Here is a 21495-nt window from a genome sequence, read left to right as displayed (position 1 = left end):
GACTCTCTCTCTTTCTCTCTGTGTCTATCATGAATAATAATAAATAAATAAGTCTTAAAAAAAATATCTGACTTTGAGGGCGGCCCTGGTGGCTCACTGGTTTAGCGCAGCCTTTAGCCCAGGCCCTGATCCTGGAAACCAGGAATCCAGTCCCATGTCAGGCTCCCCCCCATGTCTCCCTCTGCCTCTCATGAATAAATAAATAAAATCTTAAAAACAATAAAATAAAATAAAAAATCTGACTTTGAACAGAGGCATCAAGAAATAGACCTTAAATTAGCCTTCCTAAACTCGATCGAAGGTAAAAAATTACGTGGACAATCGCATCTAGAGGGTGTCTTTTCAAAATTATGTAAAGAAAGCCAGTTTGAGAGGCCATACTTTAAATTTTTATTCAGCTCACAAGAAGTATCATTGTAATAATTTGCATCAAATTCTGCTTTCAAAAGCTAGAGAACATTGTAAATAAACAGTTAAGGTAGATAATAGATCACTATAAATAAGGTAGAGATGAGAAAGTTGACAACATAAGCAGTTAGGTTAATAGATTGGAGGAAGATATTGATTTTTTTCTTTGAAGACATTAATTTTTGGATTAAATGCACTGGAGATCATGTGATTCAGGGAGTGAAGGTTACTAACCTATATTGGTTTGATTCCCTTGGAGCCTTGGAATTAAATGTCTGTCCAATCAGAGAGAGAGAGAGAGTGTGGTATGGTTTCCTCTTTCCTTCATGTAAGTGTTGAAGTGTTGTGGTTAATTTTAGGATGCCTTGCAGGAAGGCAACTGCTTGCTTGTCCATCAGGCCTTGCGCAAACAGCTGTCACCATGGAAGTGGATGGGCGGCAAGGCCCCGCGCAAGCAGCTGGCCACCAAGGCGGCCCGCAAGAGCGCGCCGGCCACCGGCGGCGTCAAGAAGCCGCACCGCTACCGGCCCGGCACGGTGGCCCTGCGCGAGATCCGGCGCTACCAGAAGTCCACGGAGCTGCTGATCCGCAAGCTGCCGTTCCAGCGCCTGGTGCGCGAGATCGCGCAGGACTTCAAGACCGACCTGCGCTTCCAGAGCTCGGCCGTCATGGCGCTGCAGGAGGCGTGCGAGGCCTACCTGGTGGGGCTCTTCGAGGACACCAACCTCTGCGCCATCCACGCCAAGCGCGTCACCATCATGCCCAAGGACATCCAGCTGGCGCGCCGCATCCGCGGGGAGAGGGCGTAAATTCTTTTAAGCCGGTGATAGCATCTAGCCTTAAGCTCAAAGGCTGTTTTTAGAGCTAAGGTCCATCCCTTTTCTAATGAAAGGTTGCTGTGTACTTGGTTGAATTGTGAAAGATGCTGGAGGAAGCAAGTGATACAATTCTTTCATAAGATTAGTTGTGTGGCTCTGAAAAGAGTCGTTAAAGCATTCTTCTGTAGCCTGAATTCTTACTTCTTGGCGGCTACCGTATTGGGTTTGGCTGCTTTGGCCTTGGCCGCTTTCTCCTTTTTTGGGCTCTTGGCCACCTTTTTGGTGACGGTGGCCGTGGCGGGCTTCTTGGCCTTCTTCGGGGTCTTCTTGGCGCTCTTCTTGGGGGTGCCGGTCCCGGCTGCCTTCTTGGGCTTCTTGGCCGTCCCCGCCGCCCGCTTGGGCTTGGCCGCGCCCGCCTTCCTGGCCTTGGGCTTGGCCTCCCCCGAGGCCGCCTTCTTGTTGAGCTTGAAGGAGCCCGAGGCGCCGGTGCCCTTGGTCTGCACCAGGGTCCCCTTGCTCACCAGGCTCTTGAGGCCCAGCTTGATGCGGCTGTTGTTCTTCTCCACGTCGTAGCCGGCGGCCGCCAGCGCCTTCTTGAGCGCGGCCAGGGACACGCCGCTGCGCTCCTTGGACGCGGCCACGGCCTTGGTGATGAGCTCGGACACCGGGGGCCCGGACGCCTTGCGCTTGGCTGCGCCGGTGGTCTTGTGGGCCTTCTTCACCGGCGTTTTCTGAGTGGGGTTGGGGCGGGGCGGGGGGGGGCGCGGCAGGAGCGGTCTTGGACACGGTGGGTTTGGGGTCCTAAAGCTGAAAGAAAATAATATTAATCGAGTCTAGGATTTGAGCTCCTGGCCCAGTGTGCGTGCGTGTGTGCATGTGTGCGTGTGTGTGTGTATGTGTATAGACAACAAAGACGCTGCGCGCTGATTGGCTCCGAGCTCAGTCCTCCAACATGATAGCAGCCTGGTGTCAGCTCTGTCCTGGAATTGTGTTTGCTACAGTTGGGGAAAGCAAAAATAATTAAAATTTCCTGGGGAGGAATCACGCTGATTACATTCTATAGCGAAGCGGGACCCCAAACGCTTTGACATTTTCCGGTTTTCATCATCTGGGTTTCAGCTCTTTTCAAAAGCCCCTGACACCCTGAGAGATTCACAGGTTAGAGAGACAACTTCTTGATTTTCATTTAAAATACAAATTCATCGCTTTGTGCTTTTGATAACTTGCTCTCTAGGGTTATTCTATACATTCTTGGCTTCTCATACGTTCAACAGCTGCTTAGTAAGGGTTCAAAGGAACTATCAATGTAGCCAGCTCCAATAAACACCAGTGGGTTCTGAGTAGTCCAACTATGTCTCTCCTTAGAGAGACTTGATCCTTTTATCAATATACAGGATGCATGTTTCAGCAACCATATTCCTATTAAATATGGTAAATTATTGTGAAAATTATGGGGTTTTGGTCCCTTTACATGGTGGTGAGCAAAAGAATCCAGTCAAAAAAATGATTTATCTGTAGTAATAGAAAGGAGAGAGAAAAACCTAAACAGAGTTCTAAATAAGCATTATCAAATTTATACTCCTGTAATTCAGCTTCTCCCTGGAGGAGAAGCCAAATCCCCACAAAGTCTACTAGAACTCCACAAACGGATTAGTGCTGAATTCAATCTTTCAGTGCTTATTATTTTTAAGGAGTTCTGGAAAGAAAGTTGTAGGAAACTAGGATGCTCTGTTAGGCTCATCATTCCGAGGAGCGAATAGTGAGTGAAGGAGCAGAGAAACATCCACAATAATATATCATAATCATTTTGTGAGTGCTTATTTGCGGATAGTAAACGCTTTACATAAGTTTTCCCTTTGAAAATTCAATGCTCGGGATCCTTGGGTGGCGCAGCGGTTTGGCGCCTGCCTTTGGCCCAGGGCGCGATCCTGGAGCCCTGGGATTGAATCCCACGTCGGGCTCCCGGTGTATGGAGCCTGGTTCTCCCTCTGCTATGTCTCTGCCTCTCTTTCTCTCACTCTCTGTGTGACTATCATAAATAAATTAAAAAAAAAAATTCAATGCTCTATGACTTAGACTTTCTTATACATTTGGGAAGGAAAAGAAGCGAGTATAGCCCGCCCGAGGTCCTGTAGGTAGCACGGCGGCAGGCTGTGTCCAGAGCCGCGTTCTAGGTCATGCCAAAGGCCGGAGCACCAGAACGTGGAGGCGGACACCGCGCTACCTGTAAGCTGTGCATAACTAAGTATACACTGAAGTCGCAGAGTGGAGACTCACAGCAGAACCAGGCTCTCCTCACTGTGGCATATGCTCAGCGCAGCCTTCAGTGTGGAACCTGACTTGACTTTGAAATGTTTAAGGCGATTCTGTCCGTTCCCTCCGCAGGGACCGGACAGCCTGCATCCCAGCCAGCCGCCCTCCGTAGGGACCGGACACCCATCGGTCGATAACACGAACAGAATCTTAGCAATACAGATAGGATTAGCTTCAAATTTTATTGAAAACCTCTCCTAGGGACAACAGCGAGGAGGATCTAAATATTTCTGCCCTTGTTTGGGAAATGTGAAGGACGAGGTCTTTGTGGAAAGCGTATGCATTGGTGCCCGGCATAGCGGGTGGCCGGCATAGAGGCTGCAAGTGCTGCAAGGCCATTGCACGGATCACATACTCGAGAGGATTTACGGAATCCCCTTCCCCCGGCACAGACTCCGCTTGGGGCGCCCGGCCTTCCGGGTCTGCACAGTCTGAGCAAAGGCTAGAAGGGCGATGGGCGGGAACGGAGTGTGGATCCGCCCCTGCGCTTGCGGTTTTCAAACAGGTCCGTCACATTGTTATAAAAGTGCGGCGTGGTGGCAGCCGGTAGTGCCGTGCAGGCTCGGGAGGTTCTGGTGTGGTCATGTCTGGTCGCGGCAAGGGCGGGAAGGGGCTGGGCAAGGGCGGCGCCAAGCGCCACCGCAAGGTGCTGCGCGACAACATCCAGGGCATCACCAAGCCCGCCATCCGGCGGCTGGCCCGGCGCGGCGGCGTCAAGCGCATCTCGGGCCTCATCTACGAGGAGACCCGCGGGGTGCTCAAGGTGTTCCTGGAGAACGTGATCCGGGACGCCGTCACCTACACGGAGCACGCCAAGCGCAAGACGGTCACGGCCATGGACGTGGTCTACGCGCTCAAGCGCCAGGGCCGCACCCTCTACGGCTTCGGCGGCTGAGTTGTGAGTTCAGCTCCAGGAAATCCCAGTTTGCAACCAAAGGCCCTTTTCAGGGCCACCTATCTAGTCTACAGAAAGAGGTGCTCACTTTGTACTATCGCTGTGAGTTTCTTACTTCGGCAGACTACACCTAGTTGGGTCTCCATTCGCCCAGGCAACTGCTCCCATTCTAAATTTGACCCCTTCATGCCTGTCCGTCGTGAGGCATCCTGGGGGGGGGGGGGGGGGAGGACCTGTCCGCCTCTCCACTGAATTGCATCCAGAGGTTCTGATCTTCCTCCAAGACCACCTAATGTACACGTGCTATAGGTCCACTTAAAAGGTGCTTTAATCAAGTGCCTTCGTTTATTATCGGACAGAATCTTAGACTTCCGAGGTCCCTTCAGTTAACAGGTGATGATGGTTCTATGGTCTGCATGCAGCCTATCCTGACTGTGCGAGCCCAGGTTTTTAGGGTTTAAATCCCACCTTGCCTAGTATCAGCAGATAAGGGAAAAATTACGTTGGTTTTCTAGTGAGTTCCCGCTTTCTTGTTCTTAGGTTCTTTAAGCATGCCACAGACTGCCACTTTACCCCTGTATCCTTTGGTGTGATCCCAGTGTGGTTTTGTGGAGAGTCTTAGAGGTTCCTTGCTGTGTAGGCTGGCTCCCCCCCCCCCCCCCCCCCCCCATTAAGATTGTTCACTTGAACAGAATAAACTACATAGCTGGGCGGGTGGCCTTGTAGCCTTAGGCAACATGTCCCCGCTTTCCTGGAACACAGGTAAGAATGTGGCTAAGAGCTGCAAAAGTCAGAAGTCACTCCCAGGTCTGGGCTTTCCCCTTTCCCACCAGGTAAGAAGGTGATCCAACAGTCCCTTGGCAGGGACATCAGGTCCCAGGGGATAGCAGAGCAATGACTTGAAGGGAAAAGGTCCTGGATTTATCAGGAGGAGCAGAGTTGCCCTTCAGAGGGGAACTGATCACGGTGGATCTGTCCTGTGTGACATGAATAACTCCTTAAAGTTAAAGCTTGAAAGTACGAACTGAATCTCACATGATTTGGGAGTAAATACAAGCAATGAGGAATTTATTTTCACCCTGATTCAGGAAGAAGTCATGAATTTTTCCTAAGGCCCACTGAAATGTCTTCCATTCACCCATCTGGGTAAATAACACTAACAAGGCCTCAGTATGTAGGAGTCTACGTTTTTGAGCAAATCATAGGTTAAGTTTACAAGTTCCCAATATCATCTCAGGTATATATAAAATCTATGAAACTGGAAGCCTTGTACAGAGAGAGATTTGTGCTTGTGTTGTCTTTGGTTGAGTCACTTAACCTCTCTGTGTCTCCGTTGCCCCATCTGTAAAATGGGGAAAACAGTAGTATCGACCTTATAGGTTTGGGGTGAATAAAACCAAACCATTTTGTCCAGTGCATGGTGCACGGTAAGTGCTCTATGTTTTCTCTTTGATTATTATTGCTATTACTATTATCATTATTGCTCATGAAATTAGGCCCAGAGAAAAAGAAGGGGACCTATAAATTATGAATACATGCTCTTAAAGTCCTGACCTGTCTCCTTCTGTCTTTGTGGTCTGCAGCAAATCACTAACCACTCTCCATCCTAAGTAACGTGAGGGTAAGTTAATACTTCTGTGACACTGAGCAGGATAGTGGAGGATGATTAACATGACCATATTTGACTTTACATGTTTTCCTGAGAAGTTGTGAGTGAAACGATGAATGATTTGTGGATGCAACCATAAAAACTCAATTCCAGTTTATTTAAGCAATGTAAAAAACTTTTGAAGGAGATGTTCTCCTACCACCCTGACAAAAGTGCTGAGCAGGCAGGACTTTCTGTTCTGTCCTGTTTTCTAGTTTCTAGGAAAGCAAATCTAACTGATCCAGCTGGAGAGGTGCCAGCATCAGTCATCCATGATGACCCAAGACAGAGAGGAACAACATAGTGCGGACACTTAAAGCCTAGGTAAGAGGGAATACTCCTGAAGCTGTCCCCCCGAAATCTGGGTAACTCTCTGTTACCTAGAATCCGAATTTCCAGTGAGATCCATTTATCATATGCAAAGGTCATTTTCCTCATCTCATACACATCACCATAGGTTGGCCATGTCCTCTTTCCTGACATACTCTTTTCTTGACTTTTGTGAGTCTATTCTCTTCATTCTCTTCCTCAGCATTTAGAATCTTTGGCTCCCTTCTTTTTCTCTGAAGTTTGAGTCATTCCTTATTCTTTCTCCATGGGTAAATACCAGCATTAATGTGTGCCAAGCACAGTAAAATTGCCACTCCAAATATTTAAACATTTCTTTATACAGTCCCAAAGTTGCCTCTGAATATCAGGTTCATATCTACAACTACTTACTTGACCCTCCAATGGAATGTTGATGGGGATTTATAAATGGTCCTGTCCCAGTTTCTGAAACCTCAGCCTGTCCCATGGTTGGTGATCATTCATCCAAGAACTTCAGCCTCATCGTAGGCTGTGGGCAAGCACACAACCTGGAGGTGCACCATCTGGTCCCAACTCCATCCCCACACCTGGCTCATCCCTAGTCAACTAGACAGAGAGAATGGTTGTATGTGGATACTGTGGATGTTGAGAAGGATGATGTGAGCTGCCCTTTAAGGAGAGAGTCTGGCACAGTGTCTTCAACACCTGGAAAGTGCTCCATCAATGTCATCCACACTTTTCTTTACCCATGAAACTGTGTTCATCAATGAATTCTTGGGACTTTTTCGTCCATAGCACCTGTAATAATTTCACCAGGGTTATTGCAATAACTCTTCCGTTCTTTCTTCTGCTTGTTTCTACCTCTAAACCCACAAATACCATTTTCCACACAGCACCCTGAGTGCTTTCAAATTCTAATAGTTTCTCTTGACACAATAATTACCTGGGTGCCTTCTTTGGCCAACAAAGCCCAACATTTTCAGGCACCCGTTTAACCCTCGGCCTTATGTCCTAACACCTGACCTTTGCTTACAAGTCTCCCAGCCTCTGAGCCACCCTGGATCCCTTCCACCCCTGAGCACAAAGTCATCCCTGCCCTAGGACTTTATTGTACCAACAGTCCCTTGCCCTGGACTACCTACCCCCTAGGTCATTGGTTTCCTCATTGGAAGCATCATCTCATCAGTATCAGGGCACGGCACCTGTTTTATCTCAAATGATTTCATAGCGGTGAGAACTGCTATTTGAAATGATTGAGCTGAGGCATCAGTGTGATGATGATCTCTCCTCTCTTGGTCTCTTGTCCAACACTTCCTGCTGTAGCTTAATACCTCACACAGAGGAAATCAATATCTGACCAAATAAAGGAATTGCTTCAACTCTCCTCTGATTTTTCTTTCCTCATTTTTAAACAAGATTTTATTTGAGAGAAATCGAGAGCACAAGAGTGGGGTGGGTGTAGAGGGAGAAGCAGGTTCCCCTCAGAGCAGGGAGCCCAAATGTGGGGCTTGAACCCAGGTCCCTGGGATCATAACCGGAGGTAAAGGCAGATGCTGAACTGACAGAGCCACCCAGGCACTCCTGATTTTCCTTTCCTCATATGTCATAAGCTCAACTTTACCATCAGAACCACCCCCCCCCCTCCCAGGAAGGGCTTTTGTTTGGCTTGTTCTCCATGTATCAGATGTTCTCAAAGCAGAGTAGCTACAAGCAACATTTGTATCTGTGGAAACTTGTTAGGAAGCCAAGTTCCCAGATTTTGCCCAGAGCCAAGGAACAGAATCTCTGGGAGTGGGGCCAGTAATCTGTCCTCCAGCAAGCCTCCAGGTGATTTTGATGCACTCATAAGGTTAGAAGCCCTGCTCTGAATCCTCAGGACATAATTGTTTGGCATCTGGATAGGAATGACCAAATGGATGCTCTTTATTTCTGCCTAGAAGGCTTTGTATCAGGCAGTGCCATGACCGCCCCCCCCCCCCCCCTTTTCTCTAACGTTTTTCAGTGTTGTCAGGTCTCCCCTTGCTGGTTGTTCTGTGCTCCAGAGAAGGCAGAGTTTCTCACTAGTCTCAGGGATCAGGTCCTGATTCAACCGCAGTAGTCCTGAGGGTCCCAGCCACTTAGTAATGATTAGTCTGGGGCTGGGAATACAGCCAGTCCTTTGTGGCTGGCTGTGAGAGACTTTATTAGTGTGGCTCAGCTTCTCCAATAGCGTTTAGATTGAGCGGAAAGGTGAGTTGTTGATTTAAAAAACTGTGCGTGCGTGTGTTTGTTAGGGATGCAGCGGAATTAAGGACATTTCAGGCAGAGAACATTTTAAAATCCTGGAGGCTGGAGCCTCTGAGATTTGGTTTGAGTTTTAGGTGAGGGGCAGGCTATGGGCTCGATTTCTGATGTTGTGCAGTAGGGGAGGGGTCCCTGTAAGGCCCTGAGAGGAATAATCCATGAGCAGGTGCTTTATTCCAGAACTGGGCTCCCTCTGGTATGGAAAGTAGATTCTCTACGCACAGGAGAGTTTGGTATTATCTCAGACTGGAACAAGAGGATCAGAATTTGAAGTGCAGTTTTAATTTGGCAACCAGAAAATACTTGTTTCCTTGTGATTGTTTGCCTTTTTGGGAGAATAAGGGATAGAGGAGGACAGAGTTAGCTATTCCTGGGTGCATTAGGTCTTTCCGTTCACAGGTGAGGTGTTCTGGACCCAATCTTTCTCACCTAACTTCGAAAAGGAAGCCTCCACATGGCAGCGTGCGGAGAAATGAGGCAAGGAGACCGATTCTACTTTTGACTTTCGGGGTGTAGGCTCTTGGGCATCAGGTGCTCACAAACCACAAACCTTCCAGACCTTGGTGTCCAGCATCACAATGTTAAAACGCACGTCCTGCTCTTCTCCGCTCTCTGAGCCCGGGTGTCGGGGCTTCTCTCCGGGATCACTGAGCTGGGGGGCCGGGGCTGGAGACAGGACAGGTGGACGGCTCGGAGGGGACTCGCCCGTGACAGAAAAGGCTGGACTCGGGGTGCTGAGCCAGCCTTCTCCTCCTGTGGCTGCGCTAGGGAGGAGACGGAGGCGGCTGAAGGCCCAGAAAGGTCTTCGCAGCTCATGTGGGAGTCAGGGAGGAGAGCGCGAGGGGAACGCAGTCTTCCCCGTAACCCCTAAGCATCAAATGTAACGAACGCCTTTTCAGAGCAGCTGAGGAAGGGAAGGGTACAGCCACGCCCGCTAACTCTAGGGACCGGTGTCCGGACTGGAGCGTTCAGCCGCCCAACACACTTACAGACCCGCAGCAGGTGTCCAGCCAGGTCCCGGACAGCCCGGAGCAAGCGAGTGGGGCAGAGGGAGGCGGGCGTGGGCGGGGGGAGGCGGGGAGGAATCCGAGCCACACAAAGAACCCGGGGTGGCGAGCCCTGTGGCACCGAAGAGGAACCCTCGCCTGTAAAGACGCGCTTTTCAAAGGTCCCTGTGGCCGTCCCCACCCTGTGGGGCGACACTGAACAGAAGGCGGGAGCCCGGGGCCTCCAGGTCAGTCCTCGGAGCTTAGAGATCCCTCCAGCACTGCCCGCGCCCGAACACCTGTCAGGAAGGCGATCCGGGGCTCCAAGGGCGAGGGCTGCGAGTGGGGACCATTCCAGTGCGCGTTCGTTCCCGCTGCTGGGGACGCGTGTGCACACCACGGCTGTCAGAGTCACGGGCGGGGAGCCCGCCACCCGACCTCGGCTACGGGCGGTGGCGTCCCGGAGGTCCCTACTAACCTGACCGGACCCCAAGCTACGAGTACAGCGAGTGCCAGTCGCACAGCTCTGCTGGTGAAACCGTGTGGCTCTGAAAAGAGCCTTTGGGGTTGGGAAGGAGACGCTTACTTGGCACGTTTACTTGGAGCTGGTGTACTTGGTGACGGCCTTGGTGCCCTCGGACACGGCGTGCTTGGCCAGCTCCCCGGGCAGCAGCAGGCGCACGGCCGTCTGGATCTCCCTGGACGTGATGGTCGAGCGCTTGTTGTAATGCGCCAGGCGCGACGCCTCGCCCGCGATGCGCTCGAAGATGTCGTTGACGAACGAGTTCATGATGCCCATGGCCTTGGACGAGATGCCCGTGTCGGGGTGCACCTGCTTCAGCACCTTGTACACGTACACCGAGTAGCTCTCCTTGCGGCTGCGCTTGCGCTTCTTGCCGTCCTTCTTCTGCGCCTTGGTCACCGCCTTCTTGGAGCCCTTCTTCGGGGCCGGCGCGGACTTGGCGGGCTCGGGCATACCGACTCGGCTTTCTCCGGAGAAGAGAAAATGGAGTCCGCCTCGGGAGCCTGTCTATTTGTAGCCAACGTTATGCAAATGAAGGATAGGCTCTGCCACCGCTGATTCGTCGGCTTGTGTACGGCCTGCCGTCTAGTGATTGGCTGGAGTTCTGCTCTCCCATTGGTCAGATCTTGATGCAGCGGGTCAGCCTGGCTGCTTTAGTGAAAGGTGTTTTATTACAGTAAGATCTGATTATTAATAGGAATGCCGATTAACTTATGGATTAATATTCAATATTAGAAATCACACTCTTGTATTTTCGAATGCCAGGTAGGCAATCTAGTGTATAACATATTCAGAGTTTTTATAGTGTAGTTGTTCAGGAGGGGCCACTGCCCTGCAGTTGTGAGTCTTTGGAGTGTGGGTTATTTTGAGTTGAAGGCACTTGAGACCCCGCATGCTTGAGATATTTTTCTTCTTCTCTTAACGATAGAGGAGAATCTAAACTGGCTAAAGGGTACCTTTCTCGAATAAGTATTATTAACAGAGATCAATTTTATATCAGTGACACACACCTATGGTAGGTCAAACATCTATCAAACATCTGCTCTAGGGAGTGCCTTGGGTTCCTCTCAAACTCCTTCGGCGAAGCGGACTCCATTTCTCTTCTCTCAGGAGAAAGCCTGGTCGATATGCCCGAGCCAGCCAAGTCCGCGCCGGCCCCGAAGAAGGGCTCCAATATATATATATATCTCACCTACTGTATAGTATATATGTGTATGGTGTATATATATACTAGTTTCCTTAGTTTACTGTGATATATATATCCTTTATAGTATATATATAAATATCTATCTATATCTATCTATCTATATCTATATCTATATCTATATCTATATCTATCTGCTTCATTTTCCCTGTCTTTGGAATATCCGTGTCTTTGTGAATTCCCCATATGTACAGTGTATGGTTGGTTTTCTCTTTTTAAGTCTTTTCATACCAATTTGAGTCTAGCCTCAGGGAGCTTTGAAGGGACAGGATTATTTGCTCCCCTACAGCTGTCCTAAATGCCAGGATACTTTAACTCCTCGGATACTTCTTGCCCCAGACTCTGCTGCAGCTTAGAAACTTAGGAGATCTGCCACATTGCTGGCATCAGGTAAGATTTATCATGTCTGCCTCTTTTAGTCTCTGTGGAGTGCGACGGTAGTGATGGAGCCAGAATGGTAAGAATTCTTTTTCTCTCTTTCTACGTTTAGATTAGGAACGGAGAATATTTGTGGAACTAGTTTCTTGGACTAAATGACTCTGCTTAATTTGACAGAGTACTCTTTGGTAACTAACTGATCCTTTTCCTCCCAGAGATGGTCTTTGCTTTTTTTTTCGTTGTTGTTGTTTTTGTTTTGTCTGTGTCTCTTATGCTGTTTGTGGTCTCTTGCTAAGGGACTTCTTGGGAGCCAAGGCATCATAATTTGTGGGTATGGATTGAGCACTCTAAAGCTATTTGAATGCTGGCAGGCGCACGAAGAAGACACTCATGATAGGATAAGTTGGTCTGGAAAGGGTTATGTTGACACTAGGTCACCCCCAAACTCAAGTAAACTTCATGAAGTAAGTACACTGGAAAAGAACATGGAGTCCCAACTCCACAGCACATACTTCCCAGGTATTAGTGTGGCTCCAGGAGACCGAAGGCTTTGATCTGTTACTATTTTCCTTTTGTCTTGTTCTATGTCCTAAGAGCTTGGCTTTTGCCCAACGCGAAAATTCTCTTTGGTCTCCCCTGTCACCATCGGGAGGGTGCACTTACCAGGGTGCACCTTGGTGGGCAATCGAATCCACTGGGGATCAGAATTTCTCTGTTCAGCTGTGTCATGAGAGGTTCCAGTTCATAGGCATCTTTGTCATCTCAGCATTCCTTCCTCGTTAGTGCTGGAAAGTCTCTTTCCAGAAGCACCTACCTGATATCATGAATTAGTGGATCTGAGACTGGAGATGTATCACATTGTCATGAGAGACCAGGCACATCTCATTCATTATACCATCCTTACTGCCTGCGCAATGAAGGTCTTTGCTCTCTTAGACTAATTTCATAAGTACACTTTTGGATCAGGGGGGCTGCATCGTCTGCATCCTCTCTAGACACCTATTGTGTCTTTGGTTAAGCCATTAGAAAGCTCATTGGTTTAAGTGACTATTAACAGGGGACGCCTGGGTGGCTCAGCGGTTGAGCATCTGCCTTTGGCTCTGGGCCTGATCCCAGGGTCTGGGATCGAGTCCCACATCAGGTTCCCTGAGAGGAGCCTGCTTCTCCCCCTGCCTATGTCTCTGCTTCTCTCTCTGTGTCATTTCATGAAGAAATAAATAAAGTCTTAAAAAAAAGCAAGAGAAGTCACTATTAATAGATCCTACGCATCAATGGCCATACAATGTATCATTCATTTATTTTTACAATGGATCCTTTAAATTGACTGTATTAAAAAATATATATTAAGGAGCCCTGGCTTGCCTTATAGTGGCTCACCTTAGGGACTCCATTGACAAGATAAAGACCAGAAATCAGACGCAAGACAAAAGGAAATGTCCACAGGCAATGTGAATTCTCCTTCTTAAAGTTTGGCTGCAACTGCCTGTTTTAATTCCCCTTTCCTACAAGATTTACAGAGATCACTCTGGCTTAATCTCTAGATTCAAAATATACATGTTGCTCAGGTAAATGCTGAAAGCCAGAAAATGAGTTTCACAAAAGCAGCAGGAGATTAGCAATAAAGGTTGCTTTGGTCCTACCTGCCTTAGCTCTGTAATCAAGTTCTGCAAGCCTCAGGCATGCCTATACAATCAATGCCCTTTGCAGGAGTATGCTAGATTGACTGCCCTCCTGTCTCCACCCAGCCCCACAACTACACAACAGCAAAATCCTGTTCCCCTGGATCACAGCAGAGCTTTTCAATTATAAAGCCCCTTTACTTCTACTCTGAAAAGATTCTACCACATTTTGGGAGTGATTTGAAAGATTACTTGACTGTATTCACAACTTTGGCTTCTGAGGAAATACATAACCAAAAAATCCCTTAGGCCCTCCCATAAATGATTTACAAAAGGCCAATATTCAGGGGCTAATAGAAGCCCAGTTTAAATTGTGTATCCAGAAAAACAAGGCTGTTGTAAATGCTTTAGATAGACTTTACAAAGGCATAAATTTTGGGCTCCTAATTTGGTTAAAATTCTCTGTAATATGAAGAAGTAAATTCATTTAAAAAGATGGGCCAATACTTTGATATAATCCAGTCTTTTGGGAATTAGGAATAACTCTCCTTATTTTACAAATCTCTACAGAATCTCTACAACTCTAGAAAGAAGTTAAAGACCACCCGTCTTTACCAATCTCCAAACCTTGCATATTCCTTTCAAAATGTTTGTGGATATTATTTTAAAAATCAGCATATTGGAACAAAATTGTTTTGTACTTTAAAAAGAAGAGTAAGTTTTTAATAGGAATTACCCTGAAACTCCAGACAAAAATTTCTTTTGCATTCTCAGTCCCTTGAGATTATAAATCTTACCATGTAAGAAATATAAACACATTCCACAGTTCCCTGAGACTGAATTTATTTTTATTTATTTATTTATTTATTTATTTATTTATTTATTTATTTATTATTTATTTATTTATTTATTTATTTATTGAGACTATATTTAAAAAGAAGAGAGGGTAGGGTGGAGGGAAAGAGGCCTTTTTAAAATGCAGGGGATGCCTGAGTGGCTCTGCGGTTGAGCACTGGCCTTTAGCTCATGTCCTGATCCCACAACCCCGGGATCGAGTCCCACATCTGCCTCCCTACATGGAGCCTGCTTCTCCCTCTGCCTCTCTCTCTCTCTGTGTGTCTCACAGAAATAAATAAATAAAATCTTTAAGAAAAAATAAATAAAATTAAATGCAAACTTCTGAAAAGCGCTTTTATGGCCAGAGTATACAGTACCTATGATAACAGGCAGAGATGCTCCAATATCCACCTTCAAGAAAACTTATATACTCTCTCTCTGCTTTTGATATACATTTTCTACCTCCATTTTCTCTAAGACCCAGAGGCAGTCTTTTTGACATGCAAACTTTAGGGAGAAGTTTTTCATAAAAATAGATAGATAGATAGATAGATAGATAGATAGATAGATAGATAGATGGAACTATTTAAAAATTAGGCCTAGTAGCACCTGGATTGCTCAGTTGGTTACATGTCTGACTCTTGATTTCAGCTCAAGTCATAATCTCAGAGTGGTGAATACAAGTCCTGCTTTGGGCTCTGTGCTTGGTGTGGAGTCTGAGATTGTCTCCTTCTCTGTCCCTCTGCCCCTCCCCCTGCTTTCTCTCTCTCACTCTCTCTCTCTCTCTCCCCCTTCCTCATATAAAAGGATAAATTAAAAAAAAAAATTGGGCCTACAATATCCTCTCCACAAATATCAAAATTTTGTTTGTATCTTGTCTGTATTTTGTGGTGTGTGTGTGTGTGTGTGTGTGTGTGTGTGTGTGTGTCCATGTATGTTTTAATGTGAGATATTTGCTCTATCTCTGGATGGTATTGGTATAGTTAACACATACAAGTACTCTATTTAGTTTGAAGGTACATGTTTGTAGAGATTGGGTATTCCAACATTCAGAAAGTTAAAAATAAATTTAAACTCATGTAATCTGAGAAAATATTTGGTATTAAGCTAAATTAAGTTTGTTGGCTTAATTAAAATAGTTATGTTTTTAGAGTTATCACCATTAAATATAAAATTTTTATTCTGCTTCTGTTTAGTAAAAGTCAAATAAGTTCATGGTATTTCTGTTGCAAAATTTGTCTGAAAGAAAAAAGCTTAGACTAATGTTGAGTCTGTCTAATGCCTCATGAAGTTTTTGTGGACAGTGATGTGGGAAAGAAAGGAAGAAGAAAAATATCTAAATTTCCTTACAACTTATAGCCCACTGACACGTCCTTGAAACAGGCAGAGTGACCTTCCTCTAGGGACTCAGCTGCCTGGTGTTCATACTTTGCTAAGGGCAGAAGGCAATCTTAGCCCAACCCCAGGATCCTGTAAGTCTACTTTATTTATTTATTTATTTATTTATTTATTTATTTTTAAGATTTTATTTATTTATTCATGAGAGACACACAGAGAGAGGGAGGTAGAGACACAGGCATAGGGAGAAGCAGGCTCCATGCAGGGAGCCTGGCATGGGACTCAATCCGGGGTCTCCAGGATCAGGCCCTGGGCTGAAGGCGGCACTAAACCAATGAGCCACCGGGCCTGCCCTATAAGTCTATGTTAACGTATAAAAACTTCTTTAGAAATTTCCTTTATCTCTACCCACCAAGGTATCTATTAGCAATCATCCTCTAAGCATATGGCCCACCGATAGAAGTCTGAAGTATCTCATGACTCGGGTTTTATTAGACAGGAATAAATGACCTTTGTCTACAACAGCTAGCCCCTCAAGGTCCTGGCAACCTTGTGTGAAAATTCCTTAGAAAAAAAAAAAAAGAAAGAAAGAAAATTCCTTAGACTGTGCTCTCCCTAACCCCCTTCCAACTTGAGTGCATGTAATAGGCCATTTCTCATGAGCTCAGGGCAGCTCTTCCTGCCCTTGGTTAGTGTCCCTGGGCTTTAGTAAAATCACCTTTTTTGCACAAGAGATGTCTCAAGAATTCTTTCTTGGCCATCGGCTTCGAGCCCTCACTCTTTCCTACATCAAGTAGTCTATGCATAATTGTTAAAAGAAGTAAATGAAATAGATAAAAATAAAATGAAAAGCTTTGTAGGTAACTTCTAACTAGCTTCCAAAATCTTTGGAAAGCTAAAAATTTCAAAGTTTTGCTAAGTTAAATGATGAGTAAAGCGAGGTTTGTTAGTAATCTAGATCTCTTCCGAGTCAGAGAAAATAATGAACCATTAAGTACTGAACATGTCTATCTACTTCTGTCTTATTATAGAGAAACTAAAGATAAATTTGGGTCTGTTAGTAAACACATTTTATGCTTTATTGAAAGATTATATTATAAAAATACATGTTTCTAAAAATAATGAAACATATTCATAAATTTGGCAACCTGAAGAGTTCTGATATAACAGTTCACAACTAGTTTTCACTAGAAATTAAGGTTTCATTAAGCATTAAGAATATTAAGAAATGTAATTAAGGCTATTGGAAATGACAATTCTATGTGAGGAAAGTAAGATAGTGTTTTTGCTAAGAAGCAGCATGAAAAATAAAAGTACATAATTGTTGAGACTGAAAAGGAAGTATTACAACAAGACTGGTTATTATAGAGGGAAAATTTAGGTCACAATTTGAGTGCTAAATAAAGAAAGTTGTACATTTAGGGGGAAAAAGTCTTTGGGAAGAAACTTTATGTGTGGTCAGTAGTGGCTAAGATTAGGATAAATTTAAATAAGTAAATAAGATTTATTTATGTATTTATGTATTTATGTCTTTATTCATGAAAGACCCAGAGAGAGACAGAGAGAGGCAGAGACATAGGCAGAGGGAGAAGCAGGCTCCTGGCAGGGAGCCAGATGTGGGACTCCAGGATCATACCCTGGGCCGAAGGCAGGTGCTCAATCGCTGAGCCACCCAGGCATCCCAGTAAACAAGTTTAATATCAAAAGTACAAGGGTGCATAGTTTCTGTTTTCTCTTTGTTGGAAGAACAAAGTTTTCTTAAACTGTTGCTTTGCCCTTTATGAGAAATTGTAAACAATAGTTGTTCTTTACTTTTTAAATTATCTGCCTAGAAAAACCAATGATTCTAAGTTTCCCAAAATAATGTCTATGCCTATCGGGTCTTTGATTACTTAAGAAAACAGTCTTAATATTGAAAGAACTAAATTTTACTCACAACTATGTAACCGTCTGTATTTGCCTCTGCTACCTTTTCTTGTTGGTTTCATTAAATGGAACAATTATATATTGTTTCATAATGATTGTGATCCTATTTAATCAAATGCTCAAACCTTGTGTTACTTTTTTTGGACATACTTCCCACAATCAAATTCTAAAATGAAGTCTCTTGCGCAGAATCTAAGTGCAATTTCCCACCAGACCCCAGGTAGATTAAACAAAAAAAATTTTTTTTTTTTTAGAAATAAAACTAATTAGGCTTATTTAGTATGTGAAATTACATGAGAAGCATTGCCAACAAGGTGATATTAAACCCTGTTACGTTATATTTATGTAGACCTGTTATCTAAAATTATGTGAAACTCCTAGAAATATGATGTCTTGGTATGTTATTATTTTAAAGTATTGTATGTCACAAAAAAAATCAAATTTCCTTGTCAATCACATTGTAATGAACTCTAATCAGATCCTTAACTATGGCCATTTTTAAGTCTTTATCATTTACAGACAGTTATACTTTTACTTAGATGCCACTATAAAAGTTTCCTGCAAACGTGCTACATCTTTAGTGACAGTTATGGAAAAAATTCCACGTATAGGTGTCTGGTATCCTTAAGATCAGAAAACTGAATTACGTTGGGCAGCCTGCCTGGGTGGCTTAATTGGCTAAGCGTCCAACTCTTGATTTCGGTTCATGATCTTGGGGTCATGAGAGGAGCCTCACTTTGGGCTCTGCACTGGGCTTGGAGCCTGCTTCAGATTCTCTCTCTTCCTCTACTCCTCTCCCCTTAGTCGCTCTCTCTAAAAAACCCGAACCAAAACCAAAATACTGAACTATGTAAAGATTTCCAGGACTAGTGGAAAGATTGTATTCAAACAGAACAAGAATTAATAACATGGGATTGAATGACTTGAGGAAAATAATTATACTTTTTATGACTTTTTGTTTCAAACATTACTGGCTTTTTTTTTTTTTTTTAAAGACTTTATTTATTCATGAGAGACACAGGGAGAGAGGCAGAGACAGAGGCAGAGGGACAGGCAGGCTCCCCACCCAGGGCCTCATGCAGGATTAGGTCCTGGGACTCTGGGATCAGGACCTGAGCCAAAGGCAGAGGCTGAACAACTGAGCCACTCAGGCGCCTCAAAACATTACTGATTTTTAAAAAAATGCCTCTTCCCCACCCCCACCCCAGATTTAAGAATCTCTCAGGTTACCTAACTTACAACAATTTGACAAAATACGCCTTTGTGAACCAATTGAAAAATTTATCTTCTCGCCTTACCTGAATGCTCTGGAAAATCTCAGTGAGAATTCTTATATTTTTATAGCAATATATTTATTTGCATAAGTGCAATAAACATGTGTTCTCCTTATGACAAGACATAATTGGAAACAGTAGTTATATTACAGGGGCTTTGACTGGATGTCATATTTGAGAGAATGGCATAGACTCAGATATAATTAGGCAGGTTTAAGGAACTAAAGCTGATTTTATGGAGCCAATAAAGACCCCTGGAAATGTTACCCTGATACCTTGGTTTCTGAATTCCAAACAACCTTACTAGGTGAGTAGAGGTTACTTCCTGGCATGTGCAGGAACCCCAGGATATATTGGGGACCTCGAGAAGAGTGGAATTCACCCAAACGTATGGGTATTGCAGATTAGGTCTGATGGCAAGGATTTGGCTTGGCTTCTGGCCTTAAGAGAATTTAAAGTTCGATTTAGAGGTTCCCCCAAAAGTTGAAAATAGAGCTGCCCTATGACCTAGCAATTGCAGTCTTGGATATTTACTCCAAAGATAGAAATGTAGTAATCCGAAGGGGCACCTGTACCCCAATGCTTATAGCAGCAATGTCCACAATACCAAATTATGGAAAGAGCCCAGATGTCCATCAACAGATGAACAGAAAAAGAAGATGTGGAATATTATGGAATATTCCAATGGAATATTACTCAGCCTTTGAAAAATGAAATCGGGCCATTTGCAACGACATGGATGGAAGTGAGGGTATTATGCTAAGTGAAATGAGTCAATCAGAGAAAGACAAATATCATATAACCTCACTCATTGTGGAATTTAAGAATCAAAACAGAGGGTCATAGGGGAACAGAGGGAAAAAAATAAGATGAAATCAGGGAGGGAGACAAACTGTAAGAGACTTAATCATAGGAAACAAACGGAGGGTTGCTGGAGGGAAGGGGTGTGAGGGGACGGGGTAACTTGGTGATGGCCATTAAGGAGGGCATATGATTGGAGCATCTAGGTGGTTCAGTTGGGTAAGTGTTTCCCTTTGGCTCAGGTGGTGATCCCAGGCTCCCTGCTCAGCAGGGGGTCTGCTTGGTCCTCTACCCCTCCCCCTGCTCATCCTTGTACTCTCTCCCTCCTCTCTCTCTCTCAAATAAATAAATAAAATCTTAAAAAAAGGGAAGACACGTGATGTAATGGGCACTGGGTGTTATATGCCATTGATAAAATACTGACCACTACTCCTGAAACCAGTAATAATATATGTTAATTAACTGAATTTAAATTTTAAAAATCTAAAAAATTATTTAAAAAAAGGTTTGATCTGGAGACTCTTTGTGAAACCTCCAGCATTACAGATTTTAAAAAGTCTATAGGGTTAACCACTGTTCTTGCTGCACTTATATAAATAATCAGGCCAAGATTTTTCTGATACTAGACTCATTTTGGAAACAAAATACTGTTAATGTGGCTATCTTTGGTAAAAATAGGGGGAGTATAGAGAGAAAATATGTTTCAATAACATATCTTTGTAGATACACTATTTCAATACTATCCATTACAAACTGAACTAGATCGTAATTTCTTCTTAGTGTCCTCCAACGTGTGGCTTCAAGTCTCCAAACTAACCTTTTGATTCTTCTCCTATCTCTCTGACTTCAAATCCTTTGAGATCTAAGACTTCCCTTTCTCCTAGAGCCCTGGCAAACTAAGTATAAATGACTTGATGTGAAGAAAGTGCCATAATAGCTCATGCATAGACAGTCTTTGTCCTGTTGCTCTATGGGCCACTCAAGAGATCCCCAGAGACATCTGAAGTGTAATCTAGGAAGATCCGTCAGATTGCCAATACGTGACCTCATTCTAATTGAAGATGCTTCACGTTTGACTTCAGAAGTTTTCTCAACTGGCTATCCTGAGACTCAAAAACTGGGTTAAGGGGAACCCTGGGTGGCTCAGCGGTTTAGCACTTGCCTTTGGCCCAGGGCATGATCCTGGAGTCCCGGGATCGAGTCCCGTGTCTGGCTCCTGGCATGGAGCCTGCTTCTCCCTCCTCCTGTGTCTCTACCTCTCTCTTTCTCTCTCTCTCTCTCTGTATGTCCATCATAAATTAAGAAAAACAAAACAAGAAAAACTGGGTTAACATTTGATCCAAACATTAACCATTGCTTCTCTTTTGTTTCCATAGAAATTTCTCTTATTTAGTGCCTGATTAGGCCTAAAGTGGAGAATACAACTGGATCACTGCCTCCTGAAATGAGTTTGACTAAACTGCCCCATTGTCAGGACTAGGAGACTAGATCAATGAGATGAAACAACCTACCAGCTCAACTTTTAATATGTAAAACTCCCAAGGAATTTTTAGATGGGGAAACTGAAGAACAGTCATGACCATTCCACTCCAAATGTGCCACTTTGGCATGTCGATTATTTTGAGTTAAAGGCACTTGATACCCCACAGTCTCAGGAGAACTTTTGTCCCTCTCTTAACCAAACAGAAGATTCTAAATTGGTGGTCTTTCCTAGAAAAAGAGTTATTAACAGAGATAAATTTTATCTGAGTGACTCATTTTTCATTTTTTAAAAGATTATTTATTTATTCACGAGAGACACACACACACAGAGAGAGAGAGAGAGAGAGAGAGAGAGGCAGAGACATAGGCAGAAGCAGGCTCCCTCTGGGGAGACTGATGAAGGACTTGATCCCAGGACCCTGAGATCAGGATCTGAGCTGAAGGCCGACGCTC

At 44.7% G+C, this 21495-nt stretch overlaps 2 protein-coding genes, 1 long non-coding RNA gene and 1 pseudogene across 3 annotated transcripts in view; 1 reads left to right on the top strand and 3 right to left on the bottom strand.

Annotated features, from left to right (window-relative positions):
- Positions 1–809: 809 nt before the first annotated feature.
- LOC112674463 (uncharacterized) lies at positions 810–4496 on the top strand. Its single transcript, XM_049105909.1, has 2 exons — positions 810–1137; positions 4109–4496. Exons 1-2 carry the CDS (start codon positions 840–842, stop codon positions 4432–4434), a joined length of 624 nt encoding a protein of 207 aa, XP_048961866.1. The 5' UTR covers positions 810–839; the 3' UTR covers positions 4435–4496.
- On the bottom strand, positions 1235–3666 carry LOC112656747 (histone H1.2-like; annotated as a pseudogene).
- A 20-nt stretch (positions 4497–4516) lies between the features above and the next one.
- LOC112656904 (uncharacterized) overlaps positions 4517–21495 on the bottom strand; it is a 39019-nt gene continuing 22040 nt past the window's right edge. Inside the window, exon 3 of the long non-coding RNA XR_007408345.1 lies at positions 4517–7096. This is a non-coding gene — a long non-coding RNA (uncharacterized LOC112656904). The remainder of the gene's footprint in view (positions 7097–21495) is intronic.
- Positions 8935–10676, bottom strand: LOC125754363 (histone H2B type 1-C/E/F/G/I). Its single transcript, XM_049105905.1, has one exon. It carries the CDS (start codon positions 10634–10636, stop codon positions 10256–10258), a length of 381 nt encoding a protein of 126 aa, XP_048961862.1. The 5' UTR covers positions 10637–10676; the 3' UTR covers positions 8935–10255.

Source organism: Canis lupus, chromosome 35 (assembly GCF_003254725.2).
Source record: "Canis lupus dingo isolate Sandy chromosome 35, ASM325472v2, whole genome shotgun sequence".
Classification (NCBI taxonomy): Eukaryota; Metazoa; Chordata; class Mammalia; order Carnivora; family Canidae; genus Canis; species Canis lupus.
Note: the sequence above shows the minus strand (reverse complement) of the source record. Positions and strands in the feature narration are given on the sequence as shown.